Source organism: Lipotes vexillifer, unplaced genomic scaffold (genome assembly GCF_000442215.2).
Source record: "Lipotes vexillifer unplaced genomic scaffold, Lipotes_vexillifer_v1.1 scaffold427, whole genome shotgun sequence".
Lineage (NCBI taxonomy): Eukaryota > Metazoa > Chordata > Mammalia > Artiodactyla > Lipotidae > Lipotes > Lipotes vexillifer.
Genome location: NW_006790467.1, coordinates 1,064,227 through 1,081,993, shown reverse-complemented (window position 1 = coordinate 1,081,993; position 17,767 = coordinate 1,064,227). Strand labels below are relative to the sequence as shown.

Here is a 17,767-nt window from a genome sequence, read left to right as displayed (position 1 = left end):
TAAACTTCTGTTGCCTTAAAAGAGAGTAGAGCTCTCTGCTGTGAGGGGCTCAAGTTAATTAACAGACTGGGTTCCACAGGATCCTGTTTACATCGTGATGATAACAGTGGTCCAGGAGTTAACAAGAACAAGACCTGCTCTCTGGAATCTACCAGAAACAAAGTCATGGGTAGTTCCTGAGGGAAAAGCCAATGTCAAATATAAGTGCGAACACAGAGGGCAAAAATAAAGCCTGCATAATACACAGAGGCACATTAGACCAGAGGGCAAAAATAAAGCCTGCATAATACACAGAGGCACATTAGACCAGCGGTTATTACTGACCAAGAGGATTGTTTGGATTCCACTGTTAAGATTAAATAATTACCCTGTTTGCTTAATTCATAAAAAAAGTTATTGGATAGAACTTTCTTATTTAACATTTCTTTTCATTTTTTTTCATATATTTTCTTAAAGTTTTAATATCTGCTTGTGTTTATTGCTTAGTAAATATTGGCTGGTGAGAAATGAATAGTCAAATATATAGAGAGAGACATAGACGATAGATAACAAAATGCTTAAACATTCCATCCTTTTTAGTTTGGTAGCTTTTGTGTTCATGTTTTAAATTTTGTATTGCACGCATAGAGGCTTGTTTTCTACACATAAAACTTTCATGTTGTGAAACCATGTGCATCGTATCTTGCAGTGTTTTATAAAGAATATGCTCATCCACAAGAAGCACTATAACTTCTTAGAATTTTACTACTTGAACAAGTTTTTGAACTACTGATCTAAGTGAGAGCAGAAAGAGGCAATAAATAATTATGGAGATGTTCGTGTCAACACTAGTTTGAATTATATCGAAGCAGTTAAGATAAGCAGAGTCAGAAGAGGGAGAAACCTTGTGGGTAACCGGGAACAATTTTCAATGCAGTGTCTCCTCATACATTTAGGTAATTTTTCTTTAATAAGATTTAAAAATAACTATTTTGATAATTTTTATTAAGGTTGAATCACTACACATGGGAAGGAAATAGCAAACATTAAGATCTTTTTCTCCTCTATATAAACAGAGCCTTGAAGTTTACTCCAATTATCCTTGGTACAAGATAAAACAAAATATTGGCTACTCTAAAAGATTGTTCATGATTATCTTTATTAATAGTTAAATTTTATTTTCAGCATTCATCAATCATCTTGAACATGGAGTTGTCTCTGAAGCAGGTACTTTCTAATTTTTGTGTAAAAATTAGCCACAGAAGATTGTTTGCATCAAACTTTATTTTAGGGAAAATCCATTGAAACTAGAAGTTAAATTATAAATAGTGTAAAAAGCTTTAGATTATTTGTTTCTTTTATAACTGATTATAGGGCATTGTTTCAGCCTTGCCTTAGGAGACAGGGGACCCAATTTCATTAATTGAATAATACATTGTCCCCTTCCTTTGGCTCCTGAAAATTGAGCTCACTTTCCTAGTCTCATGAGAATGTCATTCTGTCAAGGCTGTAAAGTAAGTCATGTAGAATACTAGCCCTAAACATTAAAGATGGTTTTTAATCAGCGAGTCTAGGAGTTAGACTATGGACTGCAATGGCAAACAGCCCAATAGTCACATGGAGCTGGAAGGCAAAGGAACGTGCTAACAAAGTTGAGCAGGAATGGAACCACGTTCTGGGGAGACAGAGATGAGACGAACTGGTGTAAAAGGGAGCCAGGGGAGGGGGGCAGGAATGGAACCCCGTTCTGGGGAGACAGAGAGGAGACGAACTGGTGTAAAAGGGAGCCAGGGGAGGGGGAGAGACCGGCAACTCGAGCTATGAAGGATGCTGCAGGTAACCAGATAAATAAAAAGAAGGATGGGACGGGGAAGCATATGCCGAGTAGAAGAGAGGGGCCCTTTGAAAAGGCATGAAGAGTGAAAGACTCGCACTTATTCTAATAAGTTTGTGTACGATTGGAGCAGAGAGCATAGGTGCACTCAAGGGGCAAGGAGGCTAGAAAGGAATCTGGGGAAGTAGGACAGAAGAAGAGTAGACACATCCTTGCACAGAGACCCTCCTGAGAAGTTTAACAAGTTTATCCAAGACAATGAAGACCTTTAAAGATGTTAAGCCGGCGGGTGTCATGATAAGATTTTCCTCTTAGAGAGAGCAGCCTGGCGTGGCAGTGTGGAAGAGGGACTGAGTCCTGGGGTGGAGGTGAGGGTTGCCGGAAAACAAGGGTGAAGCCAGCTGAAACGGTAAGGACACTTACAGGTCATCAAGGAAGGAGATGATAAGGACTGAGACAAAGGCAAGGGGCAGTGCAGAGCGAGGCGGAAATGGATTTGAGAGCTCCGTGTAAGAGAACGGAGAGATAAGGTGGCGAACGGAGTGAGAGTGAAAGAAGATTCAAAGACAGCTCCCAGATTCGTGCTGGGGGCGCCTGGGATGGTGTCTCTTGGTCAGGGTAGGGTAGGAAGACTAGATTTAGGGGAATCAGTGTGTGCGTGTTTATGTTGTTTTCAAAATAACTCTGAGCCTTTGTACAGGAAGAAGAGTAAAGATGAGAATCGCAAAGAGGGAAACCCAATGTTCAAGGCAAAGGAAGGAACCATCAAAGGAAACAGAACTCTAGGCAGAAATAAAGAGGGAGAACAGGAGAAAGCGAAGAGACTTTCAAGGAGGCTTTAGTCTTACTGGTATCAAACGCTAGAGAATTATATAGTAAAATACTAAACAAAGTCCACATTTAGCCTCCAGGAGGTCTTAAGTGGGTGGTAGGGGTGTAAGACAGATTTCTATAGGTGGAGTTCGTGTATGTTATTTGTGCCAATATCTATTTCTCAGATTTTTTTTTTCCTCCATTTAAAGTTTGGCATGTCCACTAGACTTGACTGTAAGTTACTTGAAGGCACAGACTATGGCTTATTCACTTGTTATCATCCCTCCCTCTGCCTCCACCACATACCCTCAAGTGAATACATGTAGGGAGCAGTGCACTATTTTCAGGACTTATTTTCAAAACGTGATTCTATTTGCTGAGTTTGTCAGTATCCTGCAGGCTTTCACGTGTGATACAGCATCCCACAAACCTCCTTAATACTTTCTTCACAGTGATAGCAAATACTTTCTCTCTCACTTATCACTCAACTTCCTTCAGGGATCCGTACTACATTAACAAATGAAATGGTTAGTTAAGATCACAGGAAAGTTTTTCATAAACCTCTTTTCAGTCAACTCTTATATAAGAAGCCATGGCAGGAGAAGACACATCAGTGTTGCCTGTAGCATCTGTGCTTGATATAATCTACCAGAGTGTATTTTCAACTACTAAGAAAGAATCTGACATCTTAATTCCTCAGTCTAGCAGCTGGTTTTTGACCTTAAATTACTGCCAAGGTTACGCTAGCTCTCTAGAATGCCGTCCAATTCTGTGTCATCATCTTCAAACCACCATCCAACCAGGGATAGAAGACTGACTTATCTTACTCTCCCTTATGTTTCTGTGCAAGTGTTTATAACGGGCAGGGCACCTGAGGAGACAGATTTAGGTCTGTGATGTGGTATTCAAGAAAGGGAAGTTCTTAAGACTTGTCTGAAAGATGCTTCTAATGCATTTGTTTTGCCTGATTTGCAGCAACAGTTGTACATTGGTTCCCGAGATGGACTGGCTCAGCTCTCCTTGCACAGATGTGACACTTATGGGAAAGCTTGTGCAGACTGTTGTCTTGCCAGAGACCCCTACTGTGCCTGGGATGGAAATGCATGCTCTCGCTATGCACCCACTTCAAAAAGGTGAGAGGCACATCAAATTAAGATGAAGCCTTGCTTTTCACACAATGAATATCTTACACAAATACCTTCTCTTGTAGTTTAAAGAGAAAACATATAGAGAACATGGTCTGTGGTAGGAATATTACAATCTAAATGTTTTAGAGTTTTTCATACAGCTAAATTTTGAAGGAGGATAAAACAGAATGTTCTGAAATCCGGAAATGTGGAAGTCTTACCAAACCAGTTTTGTTTGATGCACAGCAAGCCAAACGTGGAGATGCCAAGATGTGCAGCAGGGAATGGGTTTATTCACAAAGCAGTCAAACGGGGAGATGGGAAAAACAAGTCTCAAATTCGCCTCCCCAAAGGCGAAGGGCTAAGGATACTTACGGGAGAAAGCTGAGGCATGGGGAGCCTGGGGAAGCTTAATTGGAGATTAGAAAAAGGTGAGGTAATCATCGTTCTACGCAGATGAAACTAAGCTACAAGCTTCTTCCTGGGATGCCTGCTCTGAGCGTGGATTTTTTGGCCTCTGGTGTCAAAAGGTCACTGGACCCTGCCACATGCCCAGAGGGAGGGTCGGTGGTCCTAACCAGTCTTAACCGGCTAGAGCTCAAACTGAACACAGCTGATTCCAAGTTCCTAAACAACTTGGGCAAACATCCTGTTTAGGTTACCTGAGGCTTGGAGGACACGCACGTTTTTATAGCAACTATTAAAGCAAGCTTGACTAATGAAGGCAGGTTACAGGTTTCATGGATTTAACTGATGATAACCCTCGGTTTCAGAGCTTTAAAAAATTCTGATAAATTGTTTATATCCTTTTTCTTCATCTTTGTCTAAAAGCATGAAAAGTTTGCTTTCTTTACTACTCTACTCTTTGTATATTCTTCCCTTATTTATAAATATGTATATACTCGTAGTTACTGTTTTACAAATAATGTATAAATATGTTTTTATAACAGTGTAGATTATATACAGCCCACAGCACATCCCAGTGATTCTGCATAATTTTGCTTTTACTCCAACTTGACCAATTTCTGCCACCCAGATATGCTTAAATATCCAACTACATCCTGCTGTTTGTAGTTTCTTGCTTTATGTGCTCTTAAAAATAATGCTATTCTGGGCCAACAGTACCCAGCTAGGAATTTATTTTACACACACGGGCAAAAAAGTACCACAAATTATATGTTTGATTGTCATTTCAGCACAGTTTTCAACAGCAAAATTACTGGAAACACCCTGAGTGCTCATTAATATGACTGATGGTGGCTGAGTATATTAAAATATCATTATTTTAAAGTGTGGTTTATAGTAACACTATTTTCTAAAGTATTGCGCAAAGTATATTTTATTCTACGTAAAATGTCAGCAAATTGTATGTGGTATTTTTTTTTTCATCTTTAGGTCTCAACAAAATAAGGTAACAGGTGAGCATATGTTAGTCCCGCTACTACATATGCACTTTTATTTTTTTGAATGTTTACTGATTTGTCAAATTGCAAATTCTAGTAATCACAGATTGAATGTATAGTACAAAAACAGATACTATTCCAAGACCTTTTTATATTCCCTGAAATCTCTGAATTAAGTGGGGAGATACCATTATTTCAAGTTTAAAGTAAAAAGTCACAACATTTTTGTTATAGTTTTTGACAAAGAATATACTCATCCTAGTTAGTCTTTGGGGAGTGCTTTTCAAGAACCTAAAAAACAAGAATGCTCATTTAGTTGGTAATGAACCTTCAGTTTGATGAATTGATCCTGTTCCCTAAGAAGCCAAGATTTAAAAACATTCTTGACCTTATGTACCTTATACCATCATAATTTTTTCTTCTTGTATTTCTCAAGACTGTATCTCTGATCTTGCAGACAAGCCACTGTGATGTTCTCCCTTACCTAACAATGTCCATGTGAGCCAAAAAATGTGTATGATAAATGAATCTTCCACAGGGCTGTCATCTGGTCAGCATGCCCCTTAAGGAACACCCTACATATCACAGAATGTTTACTGTGACATCTAGGATCTCTGATGTGGCAACATAAAATAACCAAAGCAAATGAAACTGTACTCCGAGTGTAAGACTTATTTAACTTAGATGTGGCAGATTTTTACTTTTTTTATGCAGTAGTTACTATTTTCTCTTAAGGAAAATATGTGACAATAATGTACAAGGCCATTATTTTATTATTATCATTATCACTACTCTCAGAGAAACAATGTGAACTATGTGTCAGTAGATAGAAATAACATCTAGCCATTATGCCATATCAAACTTGTACTTCAAGTTTCAAATGATATTTATCTCGTTGTTTAATCACGTCAATATAATAATGAATCTTCATATGATAAGGCATTTTGTATTTGTGTGTACTTTCTTACCCACTAACTAAAGCTCTTTTATATCTTATTACTTTTCCGTTGGCTGACTGAAAAAAAGAAGATACAAATAGTTACCCCCATAGGAAGTATATAATAACTGGATTGTATTTATATTCAACCTGTTCTGTTGAATAATTTGTCAAAAGTCAGAGAAAAAGAAAATTGGGGTAGTTAAAAGAAATTCAGATCACCTTATTACCAAAACAGGATTTATTCTGAAATAAAATTCAGATCATCTTATTACCAAAACAGGATTTATTCTGTTGGGACTCTACCACTAGTATTATTTGAATTAATGTTAGAGTGATTGGAATATTGACCTGCATTTAAGTTGAGCAGTAAAGCATAATTCTGCTTCTGCTACTGTTATGAGTGTTAGATGTAGACTTTGTATATTTCAGATATCATGCTTGAAGTTCTATTTAATCCCTTTTGCATAGGCGAGCTAGACGCCAAGATGTGAAGTATGGGGACCCAATCACCCAGTGCTGGGACATAGAAGACAGTAAGTATAGGTTTAATTACGCTTTCCTCCCACTGAAAATTTTAAGCCTGGTCTTTGTGTTTCTTTTTTATTATACGAGTTAAAACACCTACTCATTTTGTGTAATGCTTGCATTCTGGAAAAGCAATAGGAGGTTTTATAAATCAACCCCCTGTTCACGTGCCTAAGTGGTAATTCTTTGTTATATTTGCTTCATATGGCTTTTAAAATTCCTATACCTTTTTTTTTTCTTTTTTAATGCCTTATCCATCCTTGTAAAGTTTGAAACTGCTATTAGAGATAAAGCAGAATATAGTCCCAAACATATGGACATTTAGAGTAAACTCAAAGAGACCCTCCTAGAAAAGTTTGATAAGTGTTGGACTTACTAGAAAGAAATTTTAGGTAGCCTGTGCATTATTTGTATTCACTTATTAATTTGTGTATCCATTCAATCAGTAAATATTTATTAAGTGACTTCCATGTGCATGTAATTGTCCCGGATCTACTTTGAGAGAAAAAGCTCCTTAGAGAACTTAGAATTCTTTGGGGAAATGTCATAAGGCACAATTAGTGATGTGGGAGTTTAGCAAAAAAAGAGGTCACCAGAGGCTGTACTGTTCAGAGAAAATGTCATAGAACGGAAGATCTTGAAAGTCTGAGTGTGAGAAGGGCAGAGTGGAGAATTGAGAGGAAGTCTGTTCAGTGACTCTGATAACACAGAAAAAAATCTGTAGAAGTATATATTCCAGAGCTTTAGTTACTTTCCACTCCCAAGCTCTGCCTTCAGATAGAAAATATATGCACACACACACACACACACACACACACACACACACACACACACACAACTGGAAGAAGAAATGAACTGCCTTTCCATCATTATATTGTTAGTAACCACCTGCCACTGAATAAACAACCCAGATTTCATAGTCTATAACTGCTGGTCTGGCAGAGTTTTCTTTTTTTAAAAACAAAACAATTACTTCTAATTTATAATATCATTCTTCTGAAAAATAAGCTCTAGTCCAGAATAGTACGTTTGTCTTCCTGTTCTAATGTGTAGGTGACTCACTGTAATGTACGGTGTTTTATTTAGCAATCATTACTGTATGCTATGCACAGTTTTTCACATGTGCACATGAGATTAGAAGGGACTATTTTAGGTATTGAGGATATACTAATGAACATAAAAGAAAAACAATCTGTGCATTCATGGGTCTTACATTTAAATGTGTGTTAGGGGAGGGAGCAGGCAACAAACATAAAAACAAGTAAAATATATGCCATATCATATAATGATAAATGTTATAAGGACTTATAAAACAGCATTGCTTACTAAGGCACTCACAATGATTGTATCCACTTCATCACAGCCCATTCTTGTTATAGCCCATTACACATCTCCTTTTCATCATCACCACTCTAACCCAATATATTTTTTGTCAAGATCACCAGCAGTTTCCTCCTTGCCAAATCCAATGGCCATTTTTCTGTTCCCATTTTTACTTACTCTCTAGCTCCCTCCTCCGTGGAACACTTTCTTCACTTCATGGAATGTGCTGGAGCCAGCTCTTATGGCCCCATGAGAGCTGACTGTGTATTATGGAGGAATTTTGTGAGCTGAGTTCTAAACCACTGGTAGCTTGAATCAGCCGTGGCAGGAGTATTTACACCAGGAAAATCGGCAAGCACTACAAATAAGGGCTTTTTGTTTTCAGAGATGGTCTCCCCAGCACCCCTCTGCTTCATGGTACCACAGGGAAAACTTCTGGTTTTTCTCTTACCTTACAGGTTTCTCCTTCTGAGTGTTCTTAACTTTCCTTTTCATCCTGCCATCCAATCTCTGTATATTCACTCCTTAACGCCATCCATTTCAATACTATCAGAGGCAATTTTTTTTTTAGTTTTTTTTTTTTTTAATTGAAGTACAATGTTGATTTACAATGTTGTGTTACTTTCTGGTGTACAGCAAAGTGATTCAGTTATACATACATATTTATTCTTTTTCATATTCTTTTCCATTATGGTTTATTACAGGACATTGAATATAGTTCCCTGTGCTATACAATAGAATCTTGCTGTTTATCCATTCTATATATCATCATTTGCACTGCTAATCCCAAACTCTCAATCCATCCCTTTGCCGTCCCCCTCCCCCTCCCCCTTAGCACCCCCAAGTCTGTTCTCTGTGTCTGTCTGTTTCTGTTTCATAGATAAGTTCATTTCTGTTGTATTTTAAATTCTACATATAAGTGATATCATATGGTATTTGTCTTTCCCTTTCTGACTTACTTTGCTTAGTATGATAATCTCTAGGTCCATCCATGTAGCTGCCAATGGCATTATTTCATTCCTTTTTATGGCTGAGTACTATTGCATTATATATACACACCACATCTTCTTTATCCATTCATCTGTCGATGGACATTTAGGTTGCTTCCATGTCTTGGCTATTGTAAATAGTGCTGCTTTGAACACTGGGGTGCGTGTATCTTTTCAAATTATAGTTTCATCCAGATATACGCCCAGGAATGGGACTGTAGGATCATGTGCCAACTCTATTTTTAGTTTTTTGAGGAACCTCCATTCTGTTCTCCATAGAGGCTGTACCAATTTACATTCCCACCAACAGTGCAGGAGGGTGCCCTTTTTCTACAGCCTCTCCCGCATTTGTTATCTGTAGACTTTTTAATAATAGCCATCATGATGGCTGTTAGGTGGTACCTCATTGTAGTTTCAATTTGAATTTCTCTACAATTAGCAATGTTCAGCATCTTTTCATGTGCCTATTGGCCACCTGTACGTCTTCTTTGGAGAAATGTCTATTTAGATCTTCTGCACATTTTTTGATTGGGTTGTTTTTTTGGTTTGTTTGTTTTTGTTATTGAGTTGTATGGGCTGTTTGTATATTTTGGGAATTACGCCCTTGTTGGTCGCATCATTTGCAAATATCTTCTCCCAGTCCGTAGGTTGTCTTTTTGCTTTGTTTATAAGTTTCTAAGTTTGATTAGGTCCCATTTGTTTATTTTTGCTTTCATTTCTATTGGCTTGGTAGACTGACCTAAGAAAATATTGGTACAATTTATATCAGAGAAATATTTTGCCTACATTCTCTTCTAGGAGTGTTATGGTTTCATGTCTTAGACTTAAGTCTTTAAGCCATTTTGAGCTTATTTTTGTGTATAGTGTGAGGGTGTGTTCTAACTTCACTTGATTTACAAGTGGCTGTCCAACATTCCCAACAACACTTGCTGAAGAGACTGTCTTTTCTCCAGTGTATATTCTTGCATCCTTTGTCAAAGATTAATTGACCATACATGTGTGGGTTTATTTCTAGGCTCTCTATTCTGTTCCATTGATCCATATGTCTGCCTTTATGACAATACCATGCTGTTTTGATTACTGTAGTTTTGCAGTATTGTCTGAAGGTTGGGAGGGTTATGCCTCCTGCTTTGTTCTTTTTCCTCAGGATTGCTTTGGCAATTCTGGGTCTTTTAAGGTTCCATATAAATATTAGGATTATTGGTTCTAGTTGTGTGAAAAATGTCAGGGGTAATTTAAAAGGGATCTCTTTGTGTAATATGGCCATTTCAACAATATTAATTCTTCCAATCCAAGAGCATGGAATGTTTTTCCATTTCTTTAAATCGTCTTCAGTTTCCTTTATCAGTATTTTATAGTTCTCAGTGTATATGTCTTTCACCTCCTCGGTCAGGTTTATTTCTAAGTATTTTTTTTTTTTTTTTGATGAGATTTTTAAAAGGGATTTTTTTTTTCTTTTTCTTTCTTTCTTTTTTTTTTTCCCCCCCCCACTTTCTCTTTCTGATGCAATCAATTTCTGTATGTTGATCTTGTATGCTGCTACCTGGCTGAATTTGTTTATCAATTCTAGTAGTTTTTGTGTGAAGTCTTTAGGGTTTTCTATATGTCATCTGCATACAATGACAATTTTACCTCTTCTCTTCCAACTTGGATAACTTTTCTTTCTTTTTCTTGTCTGCTTGCTGTGGCTAGGACTTCCAGTGCTATGTTGAACAGGAGTGGTGAGAGTGGGCATCCTTGTCTGGTCTGGGTTTCAGCAGGGAGGCTTTCAGCTTTTCACTGTTGAGTGTTATGTTGGCTGTTGGTTTGTCATAAATAGCTTTTGTTATGTTGAGGTATGTTCCCTCTAAACTCACCTTGATAACAGTTTTTCTCATGAATGGATGTTGAATTTGATCAAATGCTTTTTCTGCATCTGTTGAGATGTGGTTTTGTTGATCATGTGGCTTTTGTCTTTCTTTTGTTGATTTGGTGTACCACATTGATTTGCATATGTTGAACCATCCTTGTGACCCTGGGATGAATACAATTTGGTAATGGTGTATGATCTTTTTTAACGTGTTGTTGGATTTGCTTTGCTAATATTCTGTTGGGAATTTTTGCATCTGTATTCATCAAAGATACTGGCCTGTAATTTTCTTTTTTGGTAGTGTCTTTGCCTCATTTTGGTGTCAGGGTAATGGTGGCTTCCTAGAATGACTTTGGGAGTGTTCCCTCTTCCTCAATCTTTTGGAAGAGTTTGAGAAGGATTGGTATAGTTTCTTCTCTTATTGTTTGGTAGAATTCCCCAGTGAAGCCTTCTGGTCCTGGACTTCTGTTTGCAGGGAGTTAATATTATTTCAGATTCTGTTTCACTTCTAGTGATCAGTCTGTTCAAATTGCCTGTCTCCTTTTGATTCAGTTTTGGTAGGCTGTGTGTTTCTAGAAACATGCCCATTTCTTCTGGGTTGTCCAGTTTGTTGGCATATAATTGTTCATAGTATTCTCTATCAGAGGCAATTTGACTCCCAGATTGATTGTCCAGTTCTGAACTCTCACCTGTGTGCAAGACTTGTATGCTCTGTGCCTGCTCAAGAACTCCTCTCATATGCCTAATAAGAATCTCAAATTATACCTGGGAAAGAATTCTTGTCATTTTCTCTAAAACTTATTTGTTCTGCAGACTTCCCCATATTAATAAATAGCACCACCACTCACCCAACTGCTTTGTCAAAAAGCAGCTAGGAGTCATCTTTTTATGCTTCTCTTTCTTTTACATCTTATCACCAGCCTCTCAGTACAGACCTTTGGCTCAGTGGTCACAACTGCCACTTCTCGTCACCTCCACAGATGCCATCCTAACCAGACCCACCAGAACTCTTCAGTAGCTGCTAAACTGGTCTCCCTGCTTCCATGCTTGCCTCCCTTCAGTCTAGATCCCACTCAGTAGCCAGAGTAACCTCTTTCTAAACTTCAGTCACGGGGCTTCCCTGGTGGTGCAGTGCTTAAGAATCTGCCTGCCAATGCAGGGGACACGGGTTTGATCCCTGGTCCAGGAAGATCCCACATGCCACGGAGCAGCTGAGCCCGTGCACCACAACTACCAAGCCTGTGCTCTTGAGCCCGCGTGCCACAACTACTGAAGCCCACGTGCCTAGAGCCAGTGCTCTGCAACAAGAGAAGCCACCGCAATGAGAAGTCCTCGCACCGCAGCTAAGAGTAGCCCCTGCTTGCCACAACTAGAGAAAGCCCGCGCGCAGCAATGAAGACCCAACGCAGCCAAAAAAAACCACACTTTAATCAGATCTTGTCACTCCCTTACTCAGAATCTTTCACTAGCATCTTAGAGCAATTAGGAAACACTCCACAGCCTTTACCATGGCCTGCGAGATTCTACCTGATCTGCTTCCTAACACCTTGTCTGACCCTCGCATCACTGTGGCACAGCTTGCTCACAGGCTTTCTCTTTTTCAAAAGCACCAGTCTGGTTCCTGCCTCAGCCCTGTTTGCATTTGTTTCCTCTGTACCTGAAGAACTCTTCACTTCAGGTGTCCACGTGACTCCATCTTCACATCATTTAATCCCGGGATTGAAATGTTAATTTCTCAGAGACACCCTTCCTGACTAACCTACCTGAAAAACCCTTCTTTCCTTCTAACCCTAATTATTCCCTAATCTGCTTTATTTTTACTTGTGATGCGGAACACAGCCAGATACTATATTCTTTATTTATTCATTCACTTGATTATTTTGTCTCTGTCACTGGAATATAAAGGTGGTGAATTTGCCTGTCATAGTCATCAGTGTATTTCCTGCACTGAAAGCAATGCCAGTATGGTAGGCATGAAAGAATCTTTGCGTAATGCATAGGTAAAAGGAAGGATACCAACATGGAGAGCACTTGAGCTGTGCCTTAAGGAAACAATCAAATTTTACTAAGTAGATGAAGTAACAATTATTAAAATCAGAAAGAATTCACATAGGTTTTGTTAAGTTTGTGATGATCCCTCTGTTATTGTCTAGAGTTCACTCTATTGGTACTAAGGAGCTATTTCATATTACTAAGAAAAGTTGTTTTTAAAAATAAAAGTAATTTATACCTGTTTGGTGACTGACTGGAATAGGAGAAGCCAGAGACAGAGAATCAGTTGTGAGAATTAAAGTAGAGATTATGAGGGTATTTACAAACTAAGTGTTTTCGATCTTAGGGGAGAGAAAGGGTCACATTTGAACACTTGTTTCAGGTAAAGAAGAAAGGAGATGACTTGCTTATAACCCACCGTAAATATGTGTTGCATTGAGTTGGTCAAGTCTTGAATAACTGGCAAATAGCTGTTTCGTTTCTTCCTTCCTTCCTTTGTTCATTAATCGCTATATACTGTGATACTGCATGATTATTAAAAATGATATAAAATCAGTAATTAATGTAGATGAACTGTGTTTAACAATGTTAAACACATATAATCTTGCTGCAGTGACTTCAGTGACATGTCATATGTGTATTCTAAAGAAATATTCCAGATATTTCTCTATGAAAAAAAATTTTTGCCTGCAATCTGGAAGATTAATATTATCTTTAAAATTATTTTATACTTAATGAGAAGATATTCTGCTATTTAAAAACATTATTGTATACAACTTTTGCACTTTTAAAAATGGATAGTAACAGACATTATATATAGTATGTATGTATATATGTGTGTGTGTATAGGTTTAAATTTGAAAATAGAAAGTTTTAAACTCAAACATTATTGGAAGAAACAATAAATTAATTTCCAGTCAAACTGATGTAGGGATGAACTTTGTTTCAAAGGGTCACTGTTTCTACTGATTTGAAAATGGATTTCTTATAATCATCTATTTCACTTTTCCAGTTGATTTCACTAATTCATCTTTCACTGAATTGACCAATTCTTTGGTTGAATCCGTCTAATTGAGTTTCTCTCAAGCCCTTGCCCCATCACCTAAACAATCAGCCTGCATCCTCCCTGCTTTGTTCATGAACTCCCTTTGCTCAGGAAAATGGTATCTGTTACTATGAAGTGATGCGTGTCTTTCGCTTCCGTGATCGGCACTGGTGATCTTCCTGTGCATTAGGAAGTTATTAGCTGTGAAAATCGTGGCTATAATCTGTTAAACTGCCAGAAGAGAGTGGATAGATTACAGATTTCAAGTGGAATCCACACATTTTGAAGGTTAGGTAAGGTTAATTCATAATGGGGTCAGCATGTTTGACTTAATCACTGCTGGTAAGACACAAATAAGTTCAAAAGAAGTTTCTTGAAAAGAAGCCTAACTATTGGATGCATGTGCATTCATTCATGCCATTTGCTGATAATTCTGCGTGCTTAGGTTTAGGATTCACTTAGGTCCCTTAAGCCTTACTCTGGTTTATGCCTAAAATGCTAAGTAGGCCCATCTGCAGAATTGAGACATGTGAATATACGATGAAAAAGTGCATGTTTGGGCCAGGCTGAGAAGCTGTCATTTTTTATTTGATCAAATCTGAGCTACAGATCTTAGATCACACATGGGACACAGCCTTTGGCTACTCTGGAAGGAATGTATTTCAGATGGTGCAGTTGATTTACGAGAATAAGGTGTCTGAGACACTGATCCTTTAGCCTCCCATTAACTATCTTATAGCAAATGCATGTTGGGCTATAATATCCCTCTCAGTAAAAGAGAACATTTTTTGGTAGATAATACAGATAAAGTCCTGATTCTGAGTATTAGAGCATCTAACTTATTAGCACCATCATAGAGTTTCATTAAGTACAGAGCACTGCACTTACTTTTCTGAGATCAAAATGTCATATGGTCATAACATATGGTTATATGTTACATGGTCAGCTCTGTGGACCAAATCATAATAGAATTTTGCTTTAGAGATAAGATAAATTGCTCTTCAGAAATATCTGCAGAATTAGTTATATTTTATATAAATTAAAAGGCATTAAAGCATTAAAAGATGTTGAAGTTTATTCAGTTCAGCTCAGAGAGGCTCAGTGTTTAAAGTTAGATCTTGTGAATTCTTATTTAAAAAAAGAAATTGCAAAAAGTTAATATATTGATGAAAGAGTAAAAGTTGCAGTGCAGGGATAGAGTTTTAAAAATAAATCTATTAGATAGTATTTTACTCTCAGGTTACAACATTATAACATGAATTTCCTTTCTCTTTAATAATGTGTATGAATCTTTCCTCCATGGCATCTGTTCTAAATCAGTCTATTTTCCCATTGCTTTTAAAATCGTGTCAAGGTTAATCTCCTATTCCATGTTTGCTTTCCAGGCATTAGTCATGAAGCTGCTGATGAAAAGGTGATTTTTGGCATTGAATTTAATTCAACCTTTCTGGAATGTATACCTAAATCCCAACAAGCATCTATTAAGTGGTATATTCAGCGGTCAGGAGATGAATATCGAGAGGAGGTAAGTTATAGTCATCAAAGAATGCTCACCTTGAGGGAAACAGTGTAAAACTTAAATCAAGTTTAGGTTGTGAGAGGAGATGTTCAACTTTTAGTGCCAAGTGGAGCTCTTATCACTACTTGATAACAAGGAAAATAAAATTTTATACTCTCTAGAACCCAACGTAACAATGCCTTTGAGATATGAATAGGCCAATTTAATGCAAATGTGTTAATAAATACATTTAAAAGCAAATTGCATTAAAAGAATACAGGATTCTTCTTCTACTTTTTATTTTTCACTGATGGTCTATATTTTAGAATAATTCCCTGATCAAGAACGAGACTTTCCCCCCACAAAAGCACAGTGGCTAAATTCTCTCTCTCATTGTGTTCAGTTTAGATCATAAAACATGTCAAGTTTGTAAAGAAATGGAAATATCTATCTTATCATATCATAGGAGCAAGTTGGATAAGTATCTGTACCTTTCCACTCTAGTGTATTAAAATTAAATCAACAGAGGGAAAGGTAATATGGATGCTCTACTCATCTTTTGAGTTTTTTCTGTTTCAGTTTTTTTCTAACACATACATGTGATTAAAACATATCACAAAGATTTTGTGAGATATGTAGGTTATATATGTTACTGAATTTAATGAGATGAGTTTGGGTAGTCTGAGAAATCCTGTATTATTATTCAAATGTCATGTAACAAAGGTTAAATGACAGAATTTTTATATTTCTATTCTAATACCTATAAGAAACCAGTGATACTCAATCTAGATTTCTAAGAGCCCCAATATTAAACTTAGTACACTGTAATGGTAATGGAGTGAACACAGGCTCAGAATTAGATGCGTTGAGTAATGATTCTTTGGTAATATTACTGAGGACTGTGGGCTGGAATTTTCTAAGGTAAATAAAATCAATGCAAAAGTTACTGTCAAAATTAAATGAGAAAACACATACAAGAATGTGAATTTCAAAGCAGAGGATTACTCACAAGTGTAAAGTATGCATATAAAATTGCAGGCACTCTCTACTGGGAGGACGTGTGAAATACGAAAGAGCACTGATGATGTGTTCACCCTGACTGCTGAGGGTTCGTAAGCAGGTGGTGACTTCTCTAGCACTCAGTTTCTCTTCCATATAAGCAGGTGGACCAGATGTTCTCTAAAATATCAGCCTCCTTGTGAAGTCTATAAACATTTAAATAGTATATGTAATCAGTCAAATATTACTGTGTAATAGTGGTTCTCAACCTCAGGTAGTTTTGCTCCCAAGGTATTCACATTTAGCAATACCTGGAGACATTTTGGTTGTCACGACTGGGTGGATGGAGGATGCTGCTGGCATCTAGTGGGTCGAGGTCAAGGATGATGCTACCATCCTGCAATGCACAATACCTCACAATAAATAACCATCCATCTCACCCAAATGTCAGTTGTGCTAAGGTTGAGAAACCTTGGAGTCAAAGAACCAAATTTTATCATAAGTGATTAATGTAAAGATATGTTCCACTGTTACATTAAGAAATTATCATTCTCTTCGTCTGAGAATAATTTCTCTATCAAAATATTGACCCTTCACATACTTAATACTAAGGGAATAACTTCCTTCTTTATTTTAGATTTCTCTGGTAAAACTTGATTCTTCATTGTTCCTAACATCCGTAAGTTCTAAGAATATGGCATATCCATATTTATACTAAATATTTATTTTAAGAGTCTCACTGTTTACCAATACATATTGAAGTTTTACCTGACATAGAGGTGATTTAATTTTAAGATATAAAGCATTTATTATTTATCCATGAAATATTGCAAGGACATTATCTGAAGTTTTGTAACATGCAGATTTTCTTTTAGATATATCGCAGTATTTTACTTTTGAATATCCCAAGTGACTATTTTTAATTTTATAGTTAATAAAGTTTGATAATTTCATTTAAATATAATTTTTTTAAGGATTTTTTTTTTTCCTCCATGACAAATTTAATCTGACTTTTAAAAAATGTGGAACTCTACTTGGGGTACTCTCCCAGTTATAGATATGTACGTTTGCCTATGCATGTTTGCACTCACATCTTTCATGTTTCCTGAAAATGCTATATATTACTTTAATGTACGTTTTAAGTATATCAGACAGTCATGGTGGTAGCATGCTCCATACATTTCAATGGAGCAGAGATAGTGTATTTATTGATTTATACTTTAAAATATTTTAGCTGTAATGTTTCAACTGGTATTTTCATCTACCTTTGTAAATAGTTCTACATTGTCCAGGATATGCAGTACTGCTTCCTGAACTGAGGAAAGGGGCAAAATCCAGACTAGATTTGAAGCATTTTTCCCAGCAGGATACCCTCCGCTCTTTACCAAGAAGGTCACAGTTTGAAATCTTTCCTCCACTCAAAAAAAGAAAAAAAAAAAAAAAAAAAAACC

At 37.0% G+C, this 17,767-nt stretch overlaps 1 protein-coding gene across 1 annotated transcript in view; it reads left to right on the top strand.

Moving 5' to 3' along the window:
* The window catches only part of SEMA3D (semaphorin 3D), a 144,978-nt gene that overhangs the window by 120,864 nt on the left and 6,347 nt on the right, over nt 1-17,767 (top strand). Inside the window, exons 13-16 of the mRNA XM_007463741.1 lie at nt 1,165-1,206; nt 3,602-3,759; nt 6,565-6,629; nt 15,205-15,344. Coding sequence (XP_007463803.1) covers nt 1,165-1,206; nt 3,602-3,759; nt 6,565-6,629; nt 15,205-15,344 — 405 coding nt within the window. The remainder of the gene's footprint in view (nt 1-1,164; nt 1,207-3,601; nt 3,760-6,564; nt 6,630-15,204; nt 15,345-17,767) is intronic.